The following is a 25,982-nucleotide window of genomic DNA, read 5'->3' as shown; positions in this document are numbered from 1 at the left end:
AGTCATAATTCCAATTCTATAAGAACTTAAAAGAGCATTATTTGTATTTTAGGGAATAAAGTTTTGATTTTTATATTTATACAATGTGGTCCAATCTAATTGCAGTTAAAAGTGGATTGCCAAATGCAAAAATATGCACTGTGCAAACATACTCATTTGAAAGAAGAGGAACTCAGTCTTCAGTGACTGACATTGACCCAGAAAGCAGAATATGATTAAAAATTGTCTCCAAATGAACATTCTTGTTAAATGTTTTGGAAGATAGAATCAAAATGATAACTCATCCAAACAACATTTTATAATTAAGCTGATATCTTGTTCAATAACTTAACTTTCCTATTATATGTCTGGAACTGTTCCTTCTAAAATTATTAGTAAAATATAGTTTTAGACAGAAGAACAAAAGTCTAGTTCCCAATTCTCAGGAAATAACTCTACTTCATTCTGCACTGGTTAGATCCCAATTACCTTTTGCTATTGTAGAATGGCAAGTTTTTATTCCTAAAGATTCTACTGAAAGCCTTTGAGGAAGAACTATAGATATTTGCTGTGAAATCCCAGGAACTTTGTTAATGCTTTTTCCTGTATGTCATAAAAGAGTTGAATTATAACTTTCTCCAGAATGTAAAATCTACCAACTGGCTAGCCATGGAGAGAGAAAAATAATCCAAGTATTTGTTCTAGTTGTCACCCTATGAGAACTCCACATAAATTACTCACTGAAGTATATATTCAGATATTTAAAGTAATTATTAATTTCTATTTTTTGCAAAATCGCCCATCATTACCAGCTGATTATATTTAGAGAACAAAGAATCATACCATCTCAATATCAGAATACATATTTTCTGGATGACATTAAAATCTTAAGGAATTATATAATTAAGAATAATGTAGATACCCAGACACTCTGTCCTAGCTGGCATTAAGCTTAAATTAAGGTTATGAAACAACCAAAAATAAATCTTTAGGCCATACTGAGTAACTATCAAAACAGAAATGCACATGATCCAAGATAAAATCTCTCTAGAATGTATGAGTCAATATAAAAGAAAAAAAAAGTGACATTACCATAGATATATATTTTAGGTCACCCAACCAATAAGGAGAAATAGATGAACTCTTTGCCAACCCACTAACAAATATATGTAGGAAGCATACCACAGTAGTAATGGGAGACTTCAACTATCCAGATATCAACTGGGAGACAAACTCTGCAGCAAGCGGGAGATCAAACAGATTCCTAACCAACCTAGCCAACAACTTTGTCATCCAAAAGGTGGAGGAGGGAACTAGACGTAAAGCCATACTGGACTTAATTCTAACTAATAAAGAAGTGAGAGAGGGAGTTGAAGTTGCCGGAACCTTGGGCGAAAGTGACCACATCATACTGGAATTTAATATAATGCAAACACTAGCAACAGAAAACAATCCAACCAATGTCTTGAACTTCAAAAGAGCTGACTTTAACAAACTCAGAGAGAACCTAGGAAAGATCCCATGAATGAAAATCCTAAAGGCAAAAAACAGCCCAAGAAGCATGGGAAACTCTGAAAAATCCAATCATAAAAACCCAGACCAGCACAATACTACTAAAAAAGAAAAACAAGATATTCAAGAAGAAACCAGCATGGCTGTACAAAGATCTCTCTGACAAACTGAAAGACAAAAAGGACAAATACAAAAATGGAAAGAGGGGCATATAACTAAGGCTGATTAGTGACTTTTTGCTGAAATAAAAAAAATGACATGATTTATGGATTTAAAAAGATGTGGATTAAATGAGGTATTGAGGAGCCTTGCATAAACATCTGAGAGGTAGAAAACACAATAAGATTGTAATTGTCTGTTGAAAAGAAGGTCAGAAGTCAATTTATGTTTTTCTTATTTTGTTTCTTTTTTCATTTATTATTTTCTTTTATTTTTCTTTTTTGATTTATCATTTATTTTATAGAAAAAATCTTAATAAAATAAATTAAAAAAATAATGTTGAGGGGACAGTGAATAGGAATACATTCTTCAAGTACTTGAAAGTATCTTACACAGACTGTATTCTTTATAGTTGCAAGATACCAAATGATGATTTCAGTTAAGTAAAGCAAATTTCAGTTGAATGTTAGGAAAAAAAAACCTCTCTCTATCACGCTCCCTATCAGTGGAACTCATTGCTCAAAGAGGTGATAGGCTCCCTTTTACTGGGTGTGTTCAACCAGAGGCTAGACAGCCAATGAGAACTCCCCTGGAATCTTGCACTAAAGAGGAGATTAGACTCAATAACCTAAGTGGCTCAGTTCAACTTTATGTTTCTGTTGTTCTAAATACAGGTGATCCTCGACTTACAGCCACAATAGAGCCCAAAAATTCTATTGCTAAATGAGACATTTGTTAATTGAATTTTGCCACATTTTACGACCTTTCTTGCCACAGTTGTTAAGTGGATCACCGCAGTTATTAAGTTAGTAACATGGTTGTTAAGTGAGTCTGATTTCCCCACTGATTTTGCTCATCAGAAGGTTGCACTACAACTCAGATGCCAAGCATCTGAATTTTGATCACATGACCACAGGGATGCAAAATGTGCAGAATGGTTAAGTCACTTTTTTCAGTGCCGTTGTAATTTTGAATAGTTACTATACAAACTGTTGTAAGTTGAGGACTATCTGTATGCTTTTGGATGTTGGCAACATGTAAAAATTAACAAATCCTATGTAAAGATATATTTATCCTTTATTAGGTTGATATTATGCTAAATTTTGAAATAAGCAGCAAACTGTTTATCTGATGGCAGGTAGTAATTGTAGATAGAAAAAGCCACTGGGCTCACAGTATTAATACTACATTTGCTTTGAACTGTTTGCATTTTTCATGGCATTTATAGTAGGAATGTTATGTATGAAGTCTTTAAAATGTATAAACAAATTAAGAAAAAAAAATGTTTATAAACTAATTTAGGAGGTGTGTTTAAAGGTGAAAACAGCAATAGAATATATATACAGTAAATGCTCTCTTCTCTAAGGTAAATTAAAAAGTTGGGGGAAAAAGTGTCATGAATATGTATATAGCTTTCTCCAAGTCTATTTTTGCTCCTTAACTGCTGTGCAGGCAAATACAAATAATGTGATTCTTTATGCTACAGGGGTAAAAGATATAGGTAGAACAATGAAAAAGAAAAACTACTAGTCATACTAGATGATAATCCTTAAATGTGAGTTAAGAAGCTTTTGATTTTTTGATGTGATTTTGGGATATTTAAAATGGATCTTTTTCTGCTAACAATTAAGAGATTCTCAAGTGCCACTTTGCTTTGGGATAAACAGAAAAACCCATTCCTGTCACAAAATTGAATAAATTAGGATCCTATCATAAGATCCTATATCAGGGGTCCCCAACTCCCGAGCCATGGCCTTCTAGCAGGCCTTGAGCTGTTCAAAACTAGGCCGTGGAAATGGGCGGTGAGCACGTGCTCACCCACCTTGACATGAGCAAGCAATGGGCAGGAGTGCACGCTCCATTTCTGCGAGTGGAGGGCATGTGTGTCCTCTGCTTGTGTGAATCCATCTCCTCTTCCCCCCCTCCACCAGTCCGCAAAGGTGGAAAGGTTGGGGAACTCTGGTTTATATGATCATTTTTGCATTAATTCATGTAATTTATGTAAATAATAATCAGGAAACTTGCAGAAAATAGAGGCATGTGGATTTCCTATAAACATACCCAGAAAACATTTTCAGATACTCAGTGCATTGTTTCATACACATTGTTTCATTGAGTTCTTCAGTTCTAAATACATCTTTGAAAAAAAATATTAGCTGTCAGTTAAAGATGCAGGTTTCAGTTTTCTGAATCTTGAATTGTACCACTCTGTATATATTTTGACTAGTACCAGTTTTATATTTTTACCTGGAAGAAATTTTCTGTGCTTTTTTGGAATGTTTGTATATAACACCTTTAGCTAATTGGATTGTTTGGGATTAAAAACAAAATAGATTTGCTATATCACCTGTTACTATTTAGTCAAATAAATTTTTATCTTTCTAATGCTAAATTGATGTTGTGACATAATCCAGATTTCCAAATTAATTTGAAATTATGGAACATCTGGATAGACACTAGGTTCTCTACATCAGATCATCAAAAAAAGATCATGCCAGACAAATCTTATTGCATTCTTTGACCAAGTGACAAAATTAGTGGATCAGAGGAATGCTGTGTATATAATTTACTTGGACTTTAGTAAGGCATTTGATAAAGTAGATCACAACCTACTACTTGATAAGATAGAAAAATGTGGGTTAGACAGCATCACCACCAGATGGATTCGTAGCTGGCTGACCGTAGCTGTTCTCCAAAGCGCCTGAAGGCAGGACAAGGAGCAACAGGTGGAAACTAATCAAGGAGAGAAGCAACCTAAAACTAAGGAGAAACCTCCTGATAGAACAATTAATCAATGGAACAACCTGCCTCCAGAAACTGTGAATGCTCCAACACTGGGAGTTTTTAAGAAGAGACTGGACAGCCATTTGTCAGAAATGGTATAGGATTTCCTGCCTGAGCAGGGGGTTGGACTCGATGACCTCCATGGTCCCTTCCAACTTTATTATTATTATTATTATTATTATTATTATTATTATTATTATTATTATTATTATTATTATTATTATCTTTTATTCACTAGACATGAACCTCAGTCAACTGAACATTCAAACTGGCTGGTGCTGATGGTTATTATTATATTACTATGCATTTTAAAAAATATTTTCTATGTTAAAAAATGAATAACATTTATCAGTTTCTGGCAGTATGTAAAATTAAAACATTTGTTGATATCTTTACTTGGACCAGTGACATGTTCAGCCTCAAAGTAATTAAATCAAATCAAATACTATGAGATCCCAATGTTTACAATTTGTCTTTATAAATATTCATTATCAATACATCAATTCAAGGCTTAAGGACTAAGTGTCATTAGAAACTAGTGACCGATATTTTTCCTAAAGTACTCTAACCTCAGTATGGATAACTTCATTAGGTCTTAGAATTTGGCTTATGTAACAAAAAAATAATATGACTTTCATAAAGCCTATGTTGTTTATATAGAAAAAGAATGTGCATCATTAAAATCTATGTATTGCAATTTCCTGAATAATTATTTTAGGGGAAGAAATAATTGCATACATTAACTTCAAACAAAGTTTAATCTTTTCAGATGTTCACAGTCTTTGGAATCTCATAGCTACTGCATGGAAACAGAGAACTGGACAATGGAAATAGATTCTCTGTGCTCGTACTATTGCCACAAGATCAGTTCTTCAATACTGAAAGACATGTTTATGGCCCCAGCTACCCAGGGAATTAAACAGATGATATTACTTGCATCTTATAAATGAACTGCCTAAAGACCTTACAGGGGAATTGCAATGGAATGGGATTATTTTTTTACTGAACTGTTATATAAAGAATCATACATTCATTTATCTGTGAATGAATAGATTTAATCATACAGTTTATCTTGTTGTAATTGCATTGTTTTATTTTCTCTTTTTGTATTTTGTTTTTATTCATTTATTTTTTCCTCTCTATTCTTGATCATTAAAAAAAGAAGACTTGTTGCAGTTTAATGTATCCACAAATCTTGTATAATTGATCATTTTACTAGCTTCATCTAAAAAGGATATTAAACCACAATGAAGAATTTGATTCCTATAAAAACAAACTGGTTGAAGTTTCTGTCTGGATTGCCTTATTAACCGTGAGTTAGCACCCAGCTTTCAATTTGTCAAATTTCTTCTATACCTCTATTTCTGTTAGACTAAAAAAATAAACTAAATAGTTCCAGACATATCTCTCACTGAGGGACTCATTTATTTTCACAGTAATCTGAACATTATTAAAAATCCACCCTTTGAGAATTATAAACTTTCTGGCTACTCAAAGTTCAGAATTAATTAACTGACTTGGATTCTTCCTCAGCCTGCTAACTCTCTGTTATAAAGTCACTTAGTGGTAACTTGTTAAGTTTTTCTTCCAGGCTTATCAAATGAGAACTATTTCTGTTGATTTGCCATTATAGTATAAAAACTCAAAATGGGGAGGGTATAAATTTTTCACAGATAATATACCTGCCTCTTTACCATATTCCCTCACCCAGTTCATGGTCCTTGCAATAGTAGACAACATGATGGAGATCAGAGTTCCTGCTTTCCTCTGCTAGAGTTCTTCCTTTTAATCAACTTTGTAATAGTAACTTGCTACTGTATTTTGGTGGGTATATGAATTACTCCTTTGGAATTAACACCAATGAAAAGGGAAACATTGAATTTTGAAATTAGAAGGAACCACAACATATATCTAATTCAACCCTCTGCAGTGTGCAGGAAAACTAGTTAAATAAACTTTAGAGATGGCTGTCCATCTTTTATTAAAAATCTCCAGAGATGGAGAACCTTATTATATTATATTTGACTTTGTGTCTTATCATATCTAGCTGATGTTTCTTGTTACTCATAATTTGTGTGTTAGTGTAGTATAAAGAAATGTAAATCTGGCCATGGAAAGGGAAGAGAGCAATGAACAATTAAGGGAGGAAAAAAATGAGTTCTGGGAAATTATGAAAAGAAACTCAAAATAATCCCACTCTGATTTTGTTTGATATAAGATGAGGCAGAACAAATTCTGACAAGGTTTCCAAATTCTGTTACTCTGCAATAATATAGAATATTCCTGGAATCCCTTTGCATCTGTTTCTTGGCTTTTCTTACCTCATAGGACTGACATGTAGAGACATTTAACATAATGGGTTAGATGTTCTATATTCAGTTTCTCCTTTGCTTCTTTGTTAAAGTAATTGTCAGGTCCACATTCTTGTCCTGCCATTCTTTTGGAGGGGAGGGAGGATATTGGCATATTTGGGATGGTTTTGTTTCACTGTAATGCTTGGGAATTAAGGAGGGAGATTGTCTTTGGAGACAAAACAGATTCCTTCCCAGCCGGTTCCAGCCTGGTTCCAAGGCCATTGTGCCCTGAGAGTGACCTGTTATCTGCCCAGCACCTCAGTGTTCTCAAAATATCTTCATGGCATCATATCAGCTGGTGATGGACTGGTAGTGGGGTTGGGACTTGGAAAAAATGAAAGAATAGCTTTGTATTTGGCACGGGATTTTCAGATTCTACCTGACTTTTAAACTATTTTCTCTCAGTAAAATTTCTTTTGATTCAACCACATAGATTCAAGAGTCTTATTTTCCCGAGGGACCAGCTGGGACATTAGATGGAATTGGTCAACCTGGAGAGGTGTACCGTGCACGTGATGTCAACTCAAGGCAGTGACCAGAAAGAGGGTGAATGCTGGGAGGAAGCCTTCCACAGCTCCCTCCAGACTGGACATATCTGAGTGGTTGGAAGAAGCCACCACCCTGGGAACTCAGCAAGACCTAGGTGGTCCATAGGCATTGGCAAGAAAGACAACTGAGAAGGGAGAGTCCAAGAGGTGACTCTCACCCAAGGTAGTTGTAGTGGCTGATGACAGGAACAGCAACTGGAAGAACCTGAGGAGGAGGAGGAGAAGAAAGTGAAGAACCCGACCATGCCAACCGCCTGATGAAGCAAGCCATGCAGCTCATGATGGATGCCTTCCAAATCCTTAAGACATGTGAATCCCATGCCAAAGCTGCTGTCAGTGAGGCCCAGCAAACCCAAGAGGAGGAAGATGAGGCAAGAGCATTGCCACTGGACCCCACAGCAGGAGTCTTGATGACACCAGCGGGCACTGCTGTGGCCAGAGCCACAGCACTGAGGGGACCTGCCAGGCCTGGGGCCGCCATGATAACTAATTCAGTGAGGGTGAAGAGTCAGAAGACTCCACCCCTTGGTGCAAGTTCAACAGGGATCCCTAATAACTGGGGTTCTTCTTGGCCCATGTCCTGACTTACATGCAAGAGTATATCCCCAAAATACCCACTGAAGGCACCAAGGTGAGGAGCATCACGCTGGCATTGGAAGAGGTTGTAGCCTGCTGGATGGTGACACTTCACAATGTGAATGCTCCAGAGCTGGGGAACTTCGTCCATTTTATGATGGAACTCTGTTGCTGGTTCAAGGACCCCCTGGCTGACCGCAAAGCAAGAGACTGCATCAAAATTGTTCACCAAGAGCTCAGAGGGGTATCCGAATACACCAAAAAATTCTGTGACCAGGCTTGCTGACTCAACAACTGGATGCAAGACATCCTCATCAGCTGCTTCAAAGACAAGCTGAACGACTTATACAATGCTTGCATTTTGAGGGGAGCCCTTTGACCCTTCATGAGTAGTATATCCTAGCCGAAGAGGTGGAGATCGGCCAGGCGTAAAACTATCGCCTGGCTCTGCCATGGAAGTAGTCACCTCCAGAGAAGAGAGAGACAGTGAGACCGGCTAACTCATAGCCATGCTCCTTCTCCTGCTTCAAGTACAGCCAGGAAGGGCATTGAGCAGTGGAATGCAAAACCAGCTGTCCCAAGAAAGGCACTCCTAGTCCTATTGGGAAGGCCACCAAACCACTGCAATGGCCCAAGGAAATGGTGCTGAAAGGAATGGAGGTTGTTGAGTTCACCCCCTTCTCAAAAAGGAATGAGGGAACCAACCAATACCAACACTGACAATGATCCCTTGATAAGTGGCCTGATCACCCCACTAATGGTTCCTGTAGAGTTAAGTTTTCAAACTTTGGGACTGACAGCCACTATACCAGCCCTCTTAGATTCAGCCTGCACTAGATGCCTGGTCAGCCCAGCCTTTGTAGAGGAATTGGGGATCCATTTGAGGCAGCTGAAATTATTGGTTGCATTTTGCCAATTAGATGGATTGGTAGCAGGAAGCTTACTAGCAACAGTTATCACCGAGCCCATAGAAATGCAGATGGGGGCCCATATAGAGACTTGTCCTTTATAGTAGCTCCTGGAATGGAGTGCCCCTTGGTGCTAGGACTGGTGTGGCTGAGAAAATGGAATCCTTACATGAATTGGAGTAAGGGACTGCTAAAGATCTGTGCAAATGGCCCTTCCACCCAGGGCCATTAAGACCTGAGGGGCAGCTTCCTCCCACTGTGAGTCAGGGGCAGCAGCACAGGGGAGGACCTTGCTTCTATTCTCCAAGAATATTGGGACCTGATAGGGTGTTCAGCAAAAAGGGGTCAAACTCCCCCCTGGCTGACAGACTGTGCTATCGAGATTCTTCTGGGAGCTAAACTACCAAGCTGAAACTTTACTCAATGACCCCAAGAGAGCTAGATGAACTGTGGGTGTTCATTGACAAAAACCTTGCCTGTGGATTCACTCAATTGACTCAAGACTGAGTGGCAGCCCCCATCTTGTTCCAAGAGAAAAGGGACAAGTTGCTCCATCTATGTATTGATTATAGAGGGCTTAACGGGGTTTACCACTTGCTCCTATGAAGGATATGAGGCATGGACCAATCATAAAAACCTCAAAGCACTGAAAACCCCATGGAAGCTTTTGCCCAAGCAAGTCCGATGGGCGCTGTACTTTAACTGCTTTAATTTTACCTTATACTACCTCCCAAGAGGAAAGAATTTCCTAGCAGGTGTTTTATCATGAATGCCTCAAAATGATAACTGTAAAGCAAACGTGATTCAGCCATTGATCCCATTTTTGCAAACTGGCTGCCCTAGTAACCACCTGAGCACAGGCTAAAAAACTGCAATGAGTGGATAATGAAGTAACTGCGGCCCTTAAAACTGCGCTACGTTTCAGTGCCACAAGCATTTGAGATGGATTGGCTTGGATGGGGGCTAAGCTGTACATACCAGAGACTGATTGTTTTGGGGAAGAGTCACAACTCCAAAGCCGCCAGACATTTTGGATTTGTTAAAATTTTACACCTTGTTAAGAGATAGTTCTGGTGGCCATCATTAAAAAAGGGACATTGAAAGCTACGTGGCAAGTTGTCCCATATGCATATCAGCCAAGCAAGGAAAAACCCCAGGGTCCCTTCAAACCATAGCAGAACCATCAGCACCATGGAGAGAGATCTCACCATGGATTTCATAGTGGAGCTCCCTGAAAGCTCAGGAAATGCATTCATCTGGGTGATAACAGATTTATTCTCAAAACAGGTGCATTTTGTCCCATGTCAAAAAATTCCATCAGCGCGTATACAAGTCAAACTGTTCATACAGCACATTTACTGACTACATGGTAGCCCCCAACGTATCATTTCAGATAGAGGGATGCAGTTCACCTCCAAGTTCTGGCGAGCATTTCTAGATCTCCTTGGTACTGACCAGGAACTTAGCTCCAGTCACTTCCCCTGAAATGAACATGTCTGTGAAAGTGCAAACTCAGTACTGGAACAAGACAATTGGACTGACCTATTGCCTTTTGCAGAGGTGGCAAACTTCAGTTTATAGTATTACTGATTTCACTTTTAGGACAAGACTTCAGCCCGATGTCAAATTACCACCAAGTGACCCCCCTGTGTCTTCCTAAAAGAAATGGGTCACTCAGCTGCGCAACACATGGCCTGTTATGAGGAAATATTTGGAAGAAGCTTGTGATGCATATAAGAAGCAGGCTGACAAAAAATGTGTGGAACCTAAAGCCTTCAACGTTGAAGATTGTGTCTACCTGTCCACTCGCTACCTACAGTCTCTGCAACCATCAAAGAAGTTAGGGCCTGATGAGTTTCTGGTGATGTCGCTGCAAGATGGGCACTGGGAAATGAATCTCTCTTCCCCAAGCCTGATTTCTACCAGTTGGGGAGTCCAATAGGACCGAAGGTCACCCCGTAGAGGCAATTGGCCAAAGGGGGAAACTGCAGATCGCGGGCCAGCAGTAGCTGGCCCTCTTGATCCAAAGGAGCCCTCAGGACCGGCAGGAAGAAAGGCTGACTGCACCCATGTGGTCTGCCAGAAGCAGCTGATCGTCGGAGAGACCAAATTTTAAAGCTGAAGGCAAAACAGCTGATCTGGGTGAGACTACTTTCCTTATCTCTCTACAAGTGGAAATACCGGTTCTGGGAAACAGCATTCAAAAGCAAAATCCCCAAGCTCCAGGGAGGGGGGGATTTTTTCCTTACCCCTCCCTCCTGAACTATAAGTGGTGCTTTACGCTTTGAGGAAATTAAAACTGATTTATAACAATATTGTGAAGATGACTGAGGCATAAAAGAAGGATAACATGGAAAACCTTTGGATTTATAAAAATTTTTTTTGTTTATTTCTTGTTTGGAAACCATCAGGTTTAAATTTCTTAAACTTTTTTAAAAGTATGGTGGGACTGGACATCTAATGACATCTAGTGGCAAAACTGAGAACTACATGCAACCTTGCTTTTCTTTTTCCTTGTTTTTTACTGAGTTGCTCTGATTGGAGTAAAACTTGGCTGTATGCCCAGACATAGGTTATAGTTTAAACATTTTGGTGTCTTTGGAATTTAACATCCTGACAATTGTGGCTGAAAAAGAAAGACTCTTTTTGGATTGCTCTGTCCTACAGGATGGACTACAATTATAAATAAAAACTGTGTTTGAAGTCATTGGACTTCCCTGGATTACAAATGCAGCTTGACCTGGAATTTTTACAAGCTGCTTTGAAAGAGTGGATAACAAGAAATCTTTTCGAACAGAATACTTTGGATTATAAATTTTGGTATTTTTTTTCTCTTTTTCTCTCTTTTTATTTTTCTCTTTTGCTCTTTTTCCTCATTTACTATTTTTATTGTTTACCTCTCCTATTTGTTAGGAGCCTATTGGATTATAAATCTTGAATTACTGGGTGGATTACAATGTAAGATTTAAAAATAAAGATGACCACTCCTAATCTATCTAAAGTTGGAAAAAAAGGATTTTCTGCTCCCTCTTCGGCTTTTGCAAGTCCAGTCCATCAGAGATCAATTGATACAATGCTTCAACAAGAAAAGGCTAATACTTTCTAAAAGGACGCTCAAGCAACCCTACAAGCAATTCAAGAGGTAATTGCTACTCACATAGTGGTCACAACAAGAAACCATGAGGAGTTGAAAAGTGATTTTGATAAAATGAATCAAAAAATTAACAATATGGATTCTCAATTTGAAAAGTTTAAACAGATGATCACAAATAATCAACAAAGAATTCAAAAAATAGAAGAAAAATCAACTGAGGTTGACCAGAAACTAGAAGTTTTAAAAGATGAAAATCAGAAGTTGATCCAAATAAATGAAGAACTAGAAGACTCGATAGCTGGGATGGAGATGGAAAGAGCCTCATACTTTTTAAGATTTCAAAATATAATGGAAGATAAGGAAGAGGATCTCCTAGGCTTGATAACAGAATTATTGGCAGACACATTAGGACAGACATGGCAAACACAAGGCCCGGGGGCCGGATGCGGCCAGCGAAATGGTTTCATGTGGCCCGCGAAGCCATCTTGAAAACAGTGAGGGAACGGCCCCTGCTGCCTTGGCCCTGGCCCAGGCCGGCCGGAAGCCAATGTACAATTTTGTGGTGGCCATCTATGCTGAAACACATTCAGTCTTAGCTCCACAAGGCCATCTAGAAACAACGAGGAACCAGCCCCTGCTGCATCGGCCCTGCCTCCTGGGTGCATGCTAGGAAAGTGTCACCCTTTGTGAGGAATGAATAAATGGACCATGCCTTGGCACTTGCCCCGGTCCCACCCCCTTCTGCCAGAGACCCTCAGATCTGTCCCACTCCTGCCCAGTCCCACACAGGCACTCTTGATGCGAACGATGTAGAGCTGGCCATGCCCACCCAGTAGGCCACACCCACTCCATTCACACCCACCCAGTAGGCCACACCCACCCTGGCCACACCCACCCAGCCCCCCTAGGGCAACTACAATGCTGATGCGGCCCTCAATGAAATTGAGTTTGACACCCCTGCATTAGGAACTGGGAAACAGCAAATGGAAGGAGAATTAGACCAGATCTACCGAGTCAACTCAAACTATGTAGAAGAAATAAAGTCCCCAGGGAAGTACAATGTTAGATTTCTTAAAAGATCTACAAGAGACAAGATTTTGAGAAGAGTAAGAGATGAACCTTTGAAATACAAAGAAAAAGAAATTGTAGTCCTCAAACAAATTCCTAGGGGAATAAGAGAACCCCAAAGACAATACCAGTTTCTAACTAGGAAATTAATTGAAAAGGAGTGAATTTCAGATGGCTGATTCCAGAAGGGATTTTAATTTACTGGGATACGAAAAGATATAGACTGAATATACCACTTAAAGCAATGGAATTCTTCGATAACAATAGATAAGATCGACTAGTAGATTAAGACCTAGATATAATTTGAAAGAGATGGAAGAGAGTGGGATTTTGTCAATGAATATAAATGGACTAAATTGTTCTTCAAAAAGGAGAAAAATCTTTATATGATTACAAAAACTAAAAATGGATATAATTTGTCTTCAAGAAACACACATTAAGAGACAACATTATAAATTGTTAGAAGATCCGAAAATTGCTAAACTTCACTTTGCATTAGCACTTCAAAAGAAAAAAGGAATAGCTCTATACATTAAAGAAACAATGAACCCCAAACAAATCTATGTGGATGAAGAGGGGAGAATATTAATGGTGGAAATAATGATGGATCAAAACCAGATACTGATGGTAGCAATATATGCACCAAATGATAAACAAGAACAATTTTATCAAAAACTATATAAAAAATACTAGATTTAAACTATCAAAATCTTTGTATAATGGGAGACTTTAATGCAGTAACAGAGGGAACTTTGGACTACAAAAGTGCCAAACAAGGGAGAAAAGGAGGAAATTTATTACCTAAACCATTTTTAAAAATGATAGAAGAACTCTGTATCCAAGATATATGGAGAGAAAAAAATCCAAAGAAATTACAATATACATTGTACTCAAATAGACATAAGTCATGGTCTAGAATTGATATGATATGGACATCTTTGGAATTTAATATGATGATACAAGAAATTAAAATAGAAACTAATGTTTGGGCAGATCATAATCCAATAAAGATGACTTGGAGAGGAACTAAGAAAAAATTAAGATGGTCCTTGATAAATCTATATTGAAAGAAAAAGAATTTTTATAACTAGTGACAAAGGAAATTGATTTTTTCTTCAAAATAAACAAGAAAGAAGAAACATGTCTTCAAAATGTGTGAGATACGGCTAAAGCATATTTCAGAGGATTGGCTATAACTTATATCGCTAAAAAGAATAAAGAAAAGAAACAACAACGAAAAGTTAGAATCATAATTACAAACAAATCCACAAAAGAAAATACTTACGAAACAAATGGAGATAATAAAACATAAATTAAATTTAGCCGAGATGGAAATAATGTCTCAACAGATTAAAAGGGCTAAACAAAACTTCTTTGAAAATGCCAACAAGCGAGGGAGATGGTTAGCATATAGACTGAAAAAAGAAAAAGAGAAAAAATTGATAAACAAGCTGCAAGATCCAAAAGGTGAATTACAGTTTCAAAATGATACAATTAAAACAATTATTAAAGATTATTATGAGATACTTTATAAGGCGGAGGAAATTCCAAAAGAAAAAATACAGCAGTATTTAAAAAAAGCAGACTTACCAAAAATTTCAGAGAATATTCAAAACATATTAAATGGAAAAATATCAATGATGGAGATTATAGAGGCTATAAAAAGGCAAAAAAAGGATAAGACTCCTGGCCCACATGGATTATCTGCAGAGTTTTATAAATCACAAGATGTATTAAGTCCGATCCTGAAAGAATTGTGTAATGAAATTCTCCTGGAGGCTAAAATACCAAATATATGGACTGAAGACAACATTACTTTAATACCCAAAGAAGACTCTGATTTAACACAAATAAAAATTATAGACCAATATCACTATTAAATGTAGATTATAAAAGCTTCAACTCAATAATGGCAGAAATACTAAAGAAATTTTTGATCAAATTTATACATACAGACCAAAATGGTTTCCTACCTAAAAGACAGATAAAAATAATTTAAGAATGATTCTTGATGTGTTAAGAGTACTATGAAATTCATTCAGGGAAACAGATGGGTTTAATATTCCTTGATGCACAGAAAGTGTTTGACAATGTAAACTGGCAATTTATGTTCCAGCAATTTGCAGAAATGGACTTTGGAAAAAACTTTATAAATGTAATCAAAACAATTTATTGTAAACAAACAGCCAAAATAATTGTAAATGGAGACTTTACAGAAAACTTCAATATTAAAAAGGGCACAAGACAGGGATGCCAACTATCTCCATTACTATTTATACTAATATTGGAAGTACTGAATAGAAACATTAGACAAGATACAGAAATTAAAGGACTGGAGATAAAAGATAAAAAATATAAACTACAAGCATTTGCAGATGACTTGGTTTTCATATTGGAAGATCCATTGGAAACAAGCACTAAACGTATGGAGAAAATAGAAAAATTTGGAGAAGTGGCAAGGTTGACAATAAACAGAGAAAAAACTAAAGTGCTAATAAAGAATCTAACAGAAAAACAAAAAAATCAACTAACAAAAAAAAGCAAATCTTCAAACAGTTAAAAAAGTTAAATATTTGGGAATTTATCTAACAGCAAAATGGGTAACAATAAAAAAAAGATAACTATGTAAGACTGCTAAAACAAATAAAATTGGATTTGGAAAAGTGGAAAAACTTCCAACTTTCAATGTTGAGGAGAATAGCAACAGTGAAAATGAGCATCTTACCCAAAATACTCTTTTTATTTGAAACGATTCCTGTAAGGCTGGGAAAAGCCTTTTTTGGTGAACTGAATACAACAATATTGAAATTTATCTGGCAAGGAAAAAAAGCTAGAATTAGAGTAAAAATGCTACAAGAAGTGAAAGAAAGTGGAGGATTTGGAATGCTGGACTGGAGGTTATACTGCCAAGCATCTATTTTAACATGGCTTAAAGAATGTATAATGTTTAGAGACAAAAGACTATTGTACTTGAATGGGCATGACCTACAAATTGGTTGGCATGCCTTTCTGTGGTATGGGAAGACTAAAATACATAGATACTTTCAAAACCATTTTATAAGGAATGCACTTCTTTCAGAATGGGAAAAAATAAAAATATATATATATTAAGATACCTGAATGGCTTTCAACAATGGAAGCTTTTGCTTACCCAAATTTAATTAATTACGACAAAGTTGTGACCTATAAAGATATCTTGGACAATGAAGGAAAATTGAAAGACAGACAAGATTTACAAGAACAAGGTATTGATATAGCATGGTGGCCATATCTGCAGATTCAAACGAGATATGAAAAAGATGTTAAAACAATGGGATTTTATAAAGAACAGACAGAATTTGATCAGACACTGCTAAAAACAGATGAAAAGTTGATTAAGAAACTATGGATTTCCGTTAAACTTAAAGATGGAGGAAGAACAAGTAAAAGAAACAAAGATAACATGGCAAAAAACTTTGGATATAATATAGAATTAGAAAACTGGTAAAAGTTATGGGAAAGAAATATTAAATTAACTAAAGCAATGGCATATAAAGAAAACTTATATAAAATGTTTTACAGATGTCATATGACACCAGTGAAATTAGCAAAAATGTTTAAAAATACTTCAAACAACTGTTGGAAATACAAACAAAGACCAGATACTTATTATCATTTCTGGTGGACATGCCCTAAAGCAAAAAGATTTTGGGTTAAAATACATTTATGGTTGGAGAAAATGACTAAAAAACAAATAGACTTTAAGCCACAATTATTTTTGTTACGAATAATAGGAGCAAATTATGAGAAAGATTGCAGATATTTAATACTACATGTATTAAAGGCAGCAAGAATTGTATTTGTCCAACATTGGAAAATGAAAATTTACCAGCTGAAGAAGTACTAATTAAGAAAATTTTAGAGTGTGCAGAAATGGATAGATTGACTTTAAAGATTAAAGAGAAAGAAGACTCAGTGTATTTTAGAACATGGGATAATTTCTATCAATGGCTAGAAAAACGAGTTAGAGAGAAAGGAATGTGATATGTAATTTTGAATATATATTAGCAAGAAGGCTATTGAGTAACTAATTAATTAATAATTAACTACTATCTATTATTGTTTGTTAAACACATGAACCCAGACATCATGTTGTTTGCTAAATATTGAGAATATTATTTGGAAAAACCCCAACCCCAATTCTAATCCTAACCCTAACCCAAATCCCAACCCCAACCTCACCTTATTCCTAACTCTATAAAAACTAATAAAATCTACACAGAAAAGAAGTTAGGGCTCAAATATGTGGGCTCCTTCCCCATTAAACACATCATTATTCCAGTAACTGTAGAGCTTCAATGGGTCTACTCAGTGTTTTATTGTAGTTTATTAAAACCCAGGGTTATTTTACCCCTTAGACCTGAACTGCCACTACCCAGAGCATTAATGATTGAGGCGGAACAACATTTTGAGGTTTGCAGTATTTTGGATCCCCATAAACACTGAGGGAATCTCCAATACCTAATATCCTGGAAGGATTTTCCCAAATCCCAAAACGAGTGGGTTGATTACCACCACATTAAGGCTCTTAAACTGCTTGAGTATTTTCATAACCAATACCCTGATAAACCAAGATGAAGTGGTTCTCCTAACCTTCCCTCCATGTTTGTTTTGCTCTCTTTTGCAGGACTAACATCACTGTTCATGGGGGGCAACATATCAGGTCCACCTTCATGTCCTGCCATTCTGTTGGAGCGGAGGGAGAATGTTGGCATATTTGGGGTGCTTTCACTTTGCTGTAAGGCTTGGGAATTAGGGAGGGGGACTGTGTTCGGAGACGAAGCAGACTCCCTCCCAGCCACTTCCAGCCTGGTTCCAAGGCTATCATGCCCTGAGAGTGACCTGTAATCTGCCTAGCACCTCAGCGTTCTTAAAACATCTTTGCTGCATCACATTGGGTGCCAGTGGACTGATCGGGGGGGGTTGGAACTTGGGAAAGATGAAAGAATAGCTTTGTGTTTGGAGCGGGATCTTAAAATTCTGCCTGACTTTCCTGCAACCACTTTCTCTCAGTAAAAGTCTTTTGATTCAACCACATGGATTCAAGACTCTTACTTTTCTGAGGGGCCAGCTGGTGTGGTCCTTATAGTAATAATTTCCAAAATACTGCTGTATTTAACTATTACTTATCAATTTGTTACTCAGCAATGGTTCTTATAATTCCTGCCTCCTTAAATTCTACTTTAAAACCGTCCTGATCAAATGATCAATTTGTCACCCAAAGATTATTTTTTTAGTTGCCATCTAAAAAAAGATGAATTCTATTCCCATAAAGCAACTACATATCCTAGAAGTTTGCATCATTGTTGAAAAATGCTTTGTTGCTTGGACCAACTATGCAATCATTTCACTTGATTTTTTTCTCTTTTTTTTGATAGTTTTTTATCTTCAAAGGGAAGTCCTAATGGAGAAGATCACCTAAATCCAAAGATCCTTCACTCTCCTTCCCAAAGTATAGCCATATGGATAAATAGGAGGGGTCTGTGAACAGCAGGTCCAGTGAACTTTGTCATTCTTTCCATCTTAATTTGAATTTGGGCAGCTGAGTGACAGAATATATGTCAAAATGAAAAGTCTTAGTGAAAAATGTTATCTTCTGTTCCTGTCATGAGGGAATCATCTACAAATGCAATTCTCCTCTTGTTTTTCTTGGCTAGTGATGGATTACTTCCTTTGTGAAAAATTGGCAGAATTTTGAACTTTGAAGGACTTTTGGGGCTCACTTATATTTCTAGAAGCTGCTATGGATAGTGGAGGTTGGAATTGGTTGCTAATTTCTACAAAAATGGTCTGCTTTGTGATTATTTTGCTTTTAAAAGTGATATATGGCCAGGTCTCTTGGTGAAGTTGTATGTGTGAATTTGGCCTCCTGCTTATAGTGAGCAATGACTTCCCTGCTGCTATTCAATAAATCTCCATCTTGACAAATAAGGTGTAGGGATGATGCCTCTAAATCCACCAAGTTTTGCTTTTAGAACTTCATTAATTAATTCTAGATGAAATCTGCATTATTTCAGGGAGAAGAACAAACATGGCACATTTGTTGCAGATGACTGCTGGAATTTTGGGCCATGATGCTTCTTATATGCTTTCCTCAGATAATGTTAAATGAATAGTATTTCCCTGTCTCGCTTATACCTGGATATCTCAGATGATTCCTAATGTAATTCCCTCCATTTTCCTGGAGGGAAAAAATTCCATTTTCTCTTTTCTTTTGATGTTTGCTCTTCCTCGGGCCTGGATAGAAACAACCAAGGCTCTGTTTTCCTCCATTGGATCTGAATTTTTCCTTTAATTAAGAAGACTTAATTAAGTCTTCATCAACAATTTCCACTGATCTAAGAATGCTGGAGGTTAGATACGTTAAGGTGAAAAAACAATATTTTGGAAACATATGGATGTTTGGCTTTTAAGGAAGAAACTCATTGCACTTTGCTCTATAGTAGAACACATGGAGTGGAAGTGGGATAAAACAGATTTCCATGCTTTCCAGTTTATCAATTTTTGAGAAGTATTGGTCAAAAGATACCATTGTTCTAAACCAAAGAAAATTTCTATGCAGTAAGATATGCTTATACTACCTACAAATAGAACAAGAACCCTAAGTACTTTGGCTTATCTAAATTTATTTATTTTATTATGCCTATCTGCTGTTTCAGTCAAGTTTGATTCCGAATGGCTTATATTCCAGAAAAGTAGTAAGATTAAACACTAAGCATAGCAACAAACAATAAAATAACAATATAATTTATGTAATAGATAACATCCTAAGTCAGGGGTCTTTAAACTTTGCCCTTTTATGACTTGTGGACTTCAACTCCCAGAATTCCTCAGCCAGTGTGCCTGGCTGAGGAATTCTGGGAGTTGAAGTTCACAAGTCATAAAAGGGCAAAGTTTGAAGACCCCTATCCTAAGTACTGAGGAACAACCATAACACACATACCCTCCAGGCTATTCCCTCAGCCCCTCAATATCTGCCATTTAGGTCATAAGGAATTTTACAAACATCAAACAGGTTTGATGTCAGGAAGAACTCTTGATCTTCCACTTACAACTCTCTTGCATACTTCACAACTCTCAGGAAAGAGTCTACAGAGTAAATTCCAGTGAAAGCCTCTCATTGCAATGGTCTACTAAAGCAGAGGCAAGTTCCAAACCTGCTTTATTCTCACTAGTTTTAAGTCAGACAGCTGGCATATGCTATCGGCTAAATTCCTTGTCAGAATAAGATTTAGCAGTTTTTAGAATTTAGAATTCAATTTTTTATTAGGCAAATAAAGAATTAGTCAAGATCTGAAGACAAAAGTAGAAAATAAAACAGTAACAAAAGACAATGCCTTCTGCAGAATTTACTTACCAACCAGGAATACACAAACAGATTGAAGGCAGAATAAGTAAAGCAAAATATAACCACTACACAGTATAAATGATTTTTCACTAAATGAAATCCAAAACTCTAATCAGAATCCAACATCACTATCCCCTAAATGGAATTATTTTTTCCAGGATCTTCAAACTCAGATTCTAAAGGCTCAGGGCATTGATTTATCAGGAGGCAGCATCGGTGGAGATAGTTTAGCTCCTCCTGTGAGAAAAAAAGCAAAAGAGAAAAAATGGAGCTGCCCCTTTCTTTTATTAAAGGTTGTTCTTACTCCTGATTGGCTCTTTAGTGTTTGATTTTTCCCAGGCTTTGTGTCAACTCACTACCTAGTTTGACAAGTTATGTCTGGCAGAAAAAAATTAGGATTTCATTTCATGCCTCCATATCCCAATCTTTTGAGATCAGGGGTTGCAGACAAGAGATCACATCCCACATGTAAATCATACAGGTAGTCCTTTGTTTAGCATCTACCTTTTCTAGTGGCTGTTCATAGTTGTGATGCTGATGGAAAAGTAACTTTGCAACTAATCCTCACATTTATGACCTTCACAGGTGTCTATGGAGATTCTCGGTCATCCCGGTCATGGTTGTCCCAAAGGTGCTTTTTCAAGAGGCAACTGGACTTTCTTGTTTTTTCTTTGAAGACGTTTCGCTTCTTGGATGAGAAGTGAAACACCTTCAAAGAAAAAACAAGAAAAGTCCAGTTGCCTCTTGAAAAAGCACCCTTGGGAAGACCTTCACAGGTATGTTAAGCAAAGAAAAGTTGAAATAAGGTAATAAGCACAATTGTGGTTTCACTTAGCAATGCTTTACTAAACAACTAAGGTGTCTGCCTCAATTGTAGTCACTAAAAAGATTATTTTATTTTATGTTATTTTATTATTGTTATAAATTCTATTTCCTGGGATAGTAAGGCTGTGCATTAAATATAGCAAATTTTGAGATGTTCTACATCAACCTTTACTTCTCTGACTATGCAACACGGAATTTTTTTGCTGTGTGATTCAGGTATCCTGCAGTTTTTAATTAGACACAAGAAAACACACTACGGTAGATTTCTAGTCTAAGTTCCTTATTCATGTATTCTAGTGATTGTCTGGAAAATCAATTTGCAACAGTTCCCTCCCCCACCCTCGGGATTTGATTTGAAGGCATTCACCTGCCCTACTAGAAAATCCCATCTATCAAATGATGTTATCTGTTATCTGTTGGGACCCACTTTGTAGTGGTGCCCATTCAATTCTCCCCGATGAGGGCTCAACCCTACTGAAATTCTAAAAGGTCTGAAGAGGTTGCATGGTTCCCAGGCCCTGGGCCAGGATGTGAGGTTATTATAATGTCTAGTTAGAGTATGCTTTTTTTTTTTTACCTTGGAAGGGAGTTATTCTTACTATATTAAATGAGTTTGATTTTTTGTTAGCTGCCCAGGATTACATTGTGATGAACACCCATATAAACCTTTTAGCTAGACAGACAGACAGAGAGGCAGATGGATAATTGTTCATACTTGATATTGAGGGGGTCAGATTATTATTTACTTTCAAAAATAGGGAATATTAGCTTAGGTCTATTAAAAACAGGCTATTTAGGAATTCTGCTGGAATTTGATCTGGGTTATTTGGAAATAGCCCAATTTGATTATGTGTTTTCATTCAGACCAAGCTTCAGATAAATGGAGTTCCATTTCTCCAAAGTCTATTATGAGGAGAAAAAGCAGAAATGGCTGTAGTTTTTAATCAATTAATAAAACAGAATGAAATCTACAGGCAAGTTAGATCATTATGCAAGGAGAAAATATGCCAGGTGTGGTACAAATTGTGCATGGTTTTCAAATAAGGTTTAAGCTTTTAGCAAGGAATGATGATCCTTTCCTAAAAGAAGTGCAGTTTGGATGTTGGAGTTGAGGTGCGAATATATGAGATGAACTTGCTGGTTTTTTCTACAATGTTGGTCATTAGGCAAGGCCAGCTTGCTAATGCAGCTAGCATAAAAACTGTCACAATTAATCAGGATACATAATTTTAATTATTGTCCTAGGGATTTCTCTCTCCCACCAGAGTTTCTCTGCTTTTTAGAGAACTGTGATGGGGCTAATCAACAGTCATAATTATAATTCCAGGGCAAATCAATGAACTGCTGAATTCAACAGTCTCCCTCCCCCCCTCTTTTCCACATCATGTAATTTTACATAAATGACACAAATATTTTTCATGTGTATGCCTGTGCAAAGCTGTGCCACTTTATCTGCATAGAAATATGTTGGGATCAGAGTTTTGTATAACTTCAGAATCAGTTGTAGAGGACTTTATTTGAGTACAGATAGTCCTTGATTTATGACCAAGATTGGGACTGGAATTTTCATTCTAAGCAAGGCAGTTGTTAATTGAGTCATGCCATTTAAATAAATCCAATTTTCCCTATTGGTCTTGCTTGTTGGAGCTGAACGGGAAGATCACAAATGGCAATCATATTTGATCCTGAGATGCTGCAACCATTGCAAATACATGTTGGTTGCCAACTGCCCATATTTTGATCATGTGACAATGGGGATGCCGGACGGTCATAATTACAAGGACTGGTTGCAAGTCAATTTTTACAATGCCACAATGTAACAGTCGCTAAATGAATGGTTGTAAGTTGAGGACTACCTGTAGATGGATACAAATTGATCTTGAAAACCAATCTGATAAGCAGAATGAATCCAGAGGAAAAAATTTAAGATCCCATAATCTACTATGGATTTAATTATAGCGATTTATTGCAACATATTGCAATATGTTGGAAATTCAACATAATGGTGATTTATTGCAATCTTTAGATGAAATGAAATACCTGTATATCAGGACAACATTTATTTACCAAGAAACATAGATTTAAAGCATTAGCAAGATAAGCCCTGAGATCACATTTGACCAAACAATGTTTTCTGAAATTGCATATAAATTCATATGAAACAAAAGTAACTTTGTGTAAAAAGCATGCAAACCTAACACATGATTAAATGAATAATTCTGCCATTCAGTTTGCTGACAGGGACCATGTTTTCTTTTTTCACAATTAAATCTCCAGCTGAAAATATGTATTATAACTTTAATATAATAAGGTGCAAATTAGAATGAAGATGTTGTACAGGAACACTTTGAGCTATAATGTTGCAGTTCTGAATATGCTTTCTTGGGAGGGCACTAAGTCTCTTAAAATTCAGTGGCACTTCTTACTAGACATATGTAAAATTCTATGGGGGAAATTTAGTTCCAATCTGATTTATCTGGTGTAAAAATTAAGAAGTTATAGTAATCTTGTAACAATCACATAATATTTGCAAGGAAAACTTTTAATAATTTTTTATGTATAACACAATTATCCATTATTTTTTATTTGAATTATTTTTTGAAAATAAAATACAGTCATATGAGTAATGCTATAGTTATTGAACAGTAGCTTTTAGATGCAATTAAAACATAAAATGCTTCTTATCTCTGTGGGTGAAAGAAAAATCATCTACCTATTCCAGGATCTTTTTTCAAGTGACTGCTATGACTTAAATTTCAGGCAACAATTGCAAGATATAAAACAAGCTTGGCTGTAATTAATAACATATATGCATTATTATGTAAGACAATGATCAACTAATTCAATCTGGGTCACATGGAATGGTATACTAATTAATTGTAGCTTTTAAAATGAAACTAGTGGACAATTTGCTAATATTCAGCTGTACTAATTTCAGTGGAACATACAGATAGTCAACTTCAATTTATTACCATTTTTTGGGAGGGAGACATAGCTGACTTATACTCTGTCCTCCTCTACTTATGCTTTAAATTTTGAAAATAAATGGTAAGCATCACTTACCTTGGCAGTGTTTCTGTTTCTCAAATGAATGATTGACAAATAAATATGCAAGAGATTAAATGGATAAAACTGAAGAGTAAATAAAATTGAAAACATCAAAATTAAAAGATATATATAATCTGATTAATAGAATGGAAAAATATTTTCCAAAATTAATTTGGGCATTTTGCCAAAAAGCCTGGAAGAAATGGAACGACTTTGTGAAATGCATGGGGAAATATTTGTGCTCAATTACAAATAAAGAAAAAAAAATAGAAAGAAAGAAAAATTGTGTCTATAAAAGCACATCATGGGACTCTCACTAAAAAAATGAGAGAAACTCCACTACACCTGGTGTGTTGTACATGCTGACAGAAGGGTTGTTATAGACGGCCGATTCCCCGAGCAATGTGTTATAAGGGTTGTTAGTGCCATGAGGACGAAGGAGAGCATTGGTTATAAGATGGTTAGCCATGGCTCCTGGAGCAGCCAAGAGAAAGACAAAACAAAACAAAACAAAAAAGCAAAAAAAAAGTCAATCAGGCAAATTTGAATTAAAAAAAAGAAAAGAAAATATTCAGACTGACAACAATTTAAACAGTCCTGATTAAAAGCAGCCAGTTATTTCAAGCGGCAAGCTAAATGCCATCAAAGCACACACTGCCAACAATGAAGACAGAAATGGGTTGCGGTGATGCAAAACCAACTTTTGAGAATGTAACTTGAAGAGTTATTCTGCATGCTTGCCACATTCAACCCTTGTGAAAACTTGATAGAAAAAGCCAAACAAATATAAGGAAGACAGCCAGAACAAAATGGCACAATTAACTCCATTGTGTTAGTCACAAATTTTTCCTCAGAGTTCTCTAGGTTCTAGGCAAAATGATTTAGGATATTCAATTAACACCACAAAAAGTAAAAAATATTATTTTGAGCAATAATGCTATAACATTCATTGCCCTTTTCTAACAGGACCTCTCCTAGGTCAGGATGTACTTCTGGTGAATACTTTGTGATGATACAAAAGCTTATTATACCACATTCAGATATTATGATTTCACATTCCATATTTACAGTTCTGTTCTGTTCTGTTTTTTTTTACAAAGAACTAACTCTCAAACTTGTTAGTACCCAAAATTGGCAAGATTTCAAGATTGATTGTGTGTCATTAAATTGCTGTTGACTCTCAACAATCACAGAGATAGATTTTCTTCATGATGAACTGTCCCTAATCTCATCTTTGAACTCTTCCAATGGTGCATCCAACAAAGCCCAATTTGAATAAAGGCAACTTTGCTCTTGATATAAAGTATATCCACCCAGAAATAAGAAGTTATTTCCCTTCTTTATAATTCAGCGGTCACAGATATGAAAACCCTTTTCTATAGAAATTAGATTCCAGACAAGATTGATATGAGCAATTGTTAAAAGAACAAAAATGTTTTTGCCCAGCATGAGAGTAAACAAGCAAGTTCCAAAGTCTGCCTAAACAAAAAGCCAGATTAAAGATTATTGTCTTGTTGTAAAGCTTTCCTTTATTTTAATAGAGTTGGAACGGTAATTGCATTTCAAGAATTGCTGTTTTTTAAAAATGGATCGCTTTCTGCCAACAATTGGCACAAGATGAGGTTCTGACATAATTCCAGGATGCTGGCCTTGTGCAAGAAATAATTCTGCAGGGCTAAAACCTGATGGATGGTATGTGTTCTGATTGCAGTTGCCAATAAATTGCTATAGAAACTAAAG

The 25,982-nt window shown here is 36.4% G+C and overlaps 1 protein-coding gene across 27 annotated transcripts in view; it reads right to left on the bottom strand.

Moving 5' to 3' along the window:
- ADGRL3 (adhesion G protein-coupled receptor L3) overlaps positions 1-25,982 on the bottom strand; it is a 638,839-nt gene that overhangs the window by 35,704 nt on the left and 577,153 nt on the right. For 17 of the 27 annotated variants that reach the window (XR_005554203.1, XM_039322771.1, XM_039322772.1 and 14 more), the window contains one exon: positions 24,588-24,716. The exons of 9 other annotated variants lie outside the window; for them this stretch is intronic. Coding sequence is in view for 17 of the 18 variants with exons in the window: in XM_039322771.1 (XP_039178705.1) it covers positions 24,588-24,716 (129 nt within the window). In the remaining variant the exon portion in view is untranslated. Of the gene's footprint in view, positions 1-20,538; positions 20,607-24,587; positions 24,717-25,982 lie in introns of those variants that run through there. One more of the 27 variants, XM_039322777.1, reaches the window with a different exon arrangement.

This window comes from Crotalus tigris, unplaced genomic scaffold (genome assembly GCF_016545835.1).
Source record: "Crotalus tigris isolate CLP2741 ecotype Arizona unplaced genomic scaffold, ASM1654583v1 scf7180000024124.1850442, whole genome shotgun sequence".
Lineage (NCBI taxonomy): Eukaryota > Metazoa > Chordata > Lepidosauria > Squamata > Viperidae > Crotalus > Crotalus tigris.
Note: the sequence above shows the minus strand (reverse complement) of the source record. Positions and strands in the feature narration are given on the sequence as shown.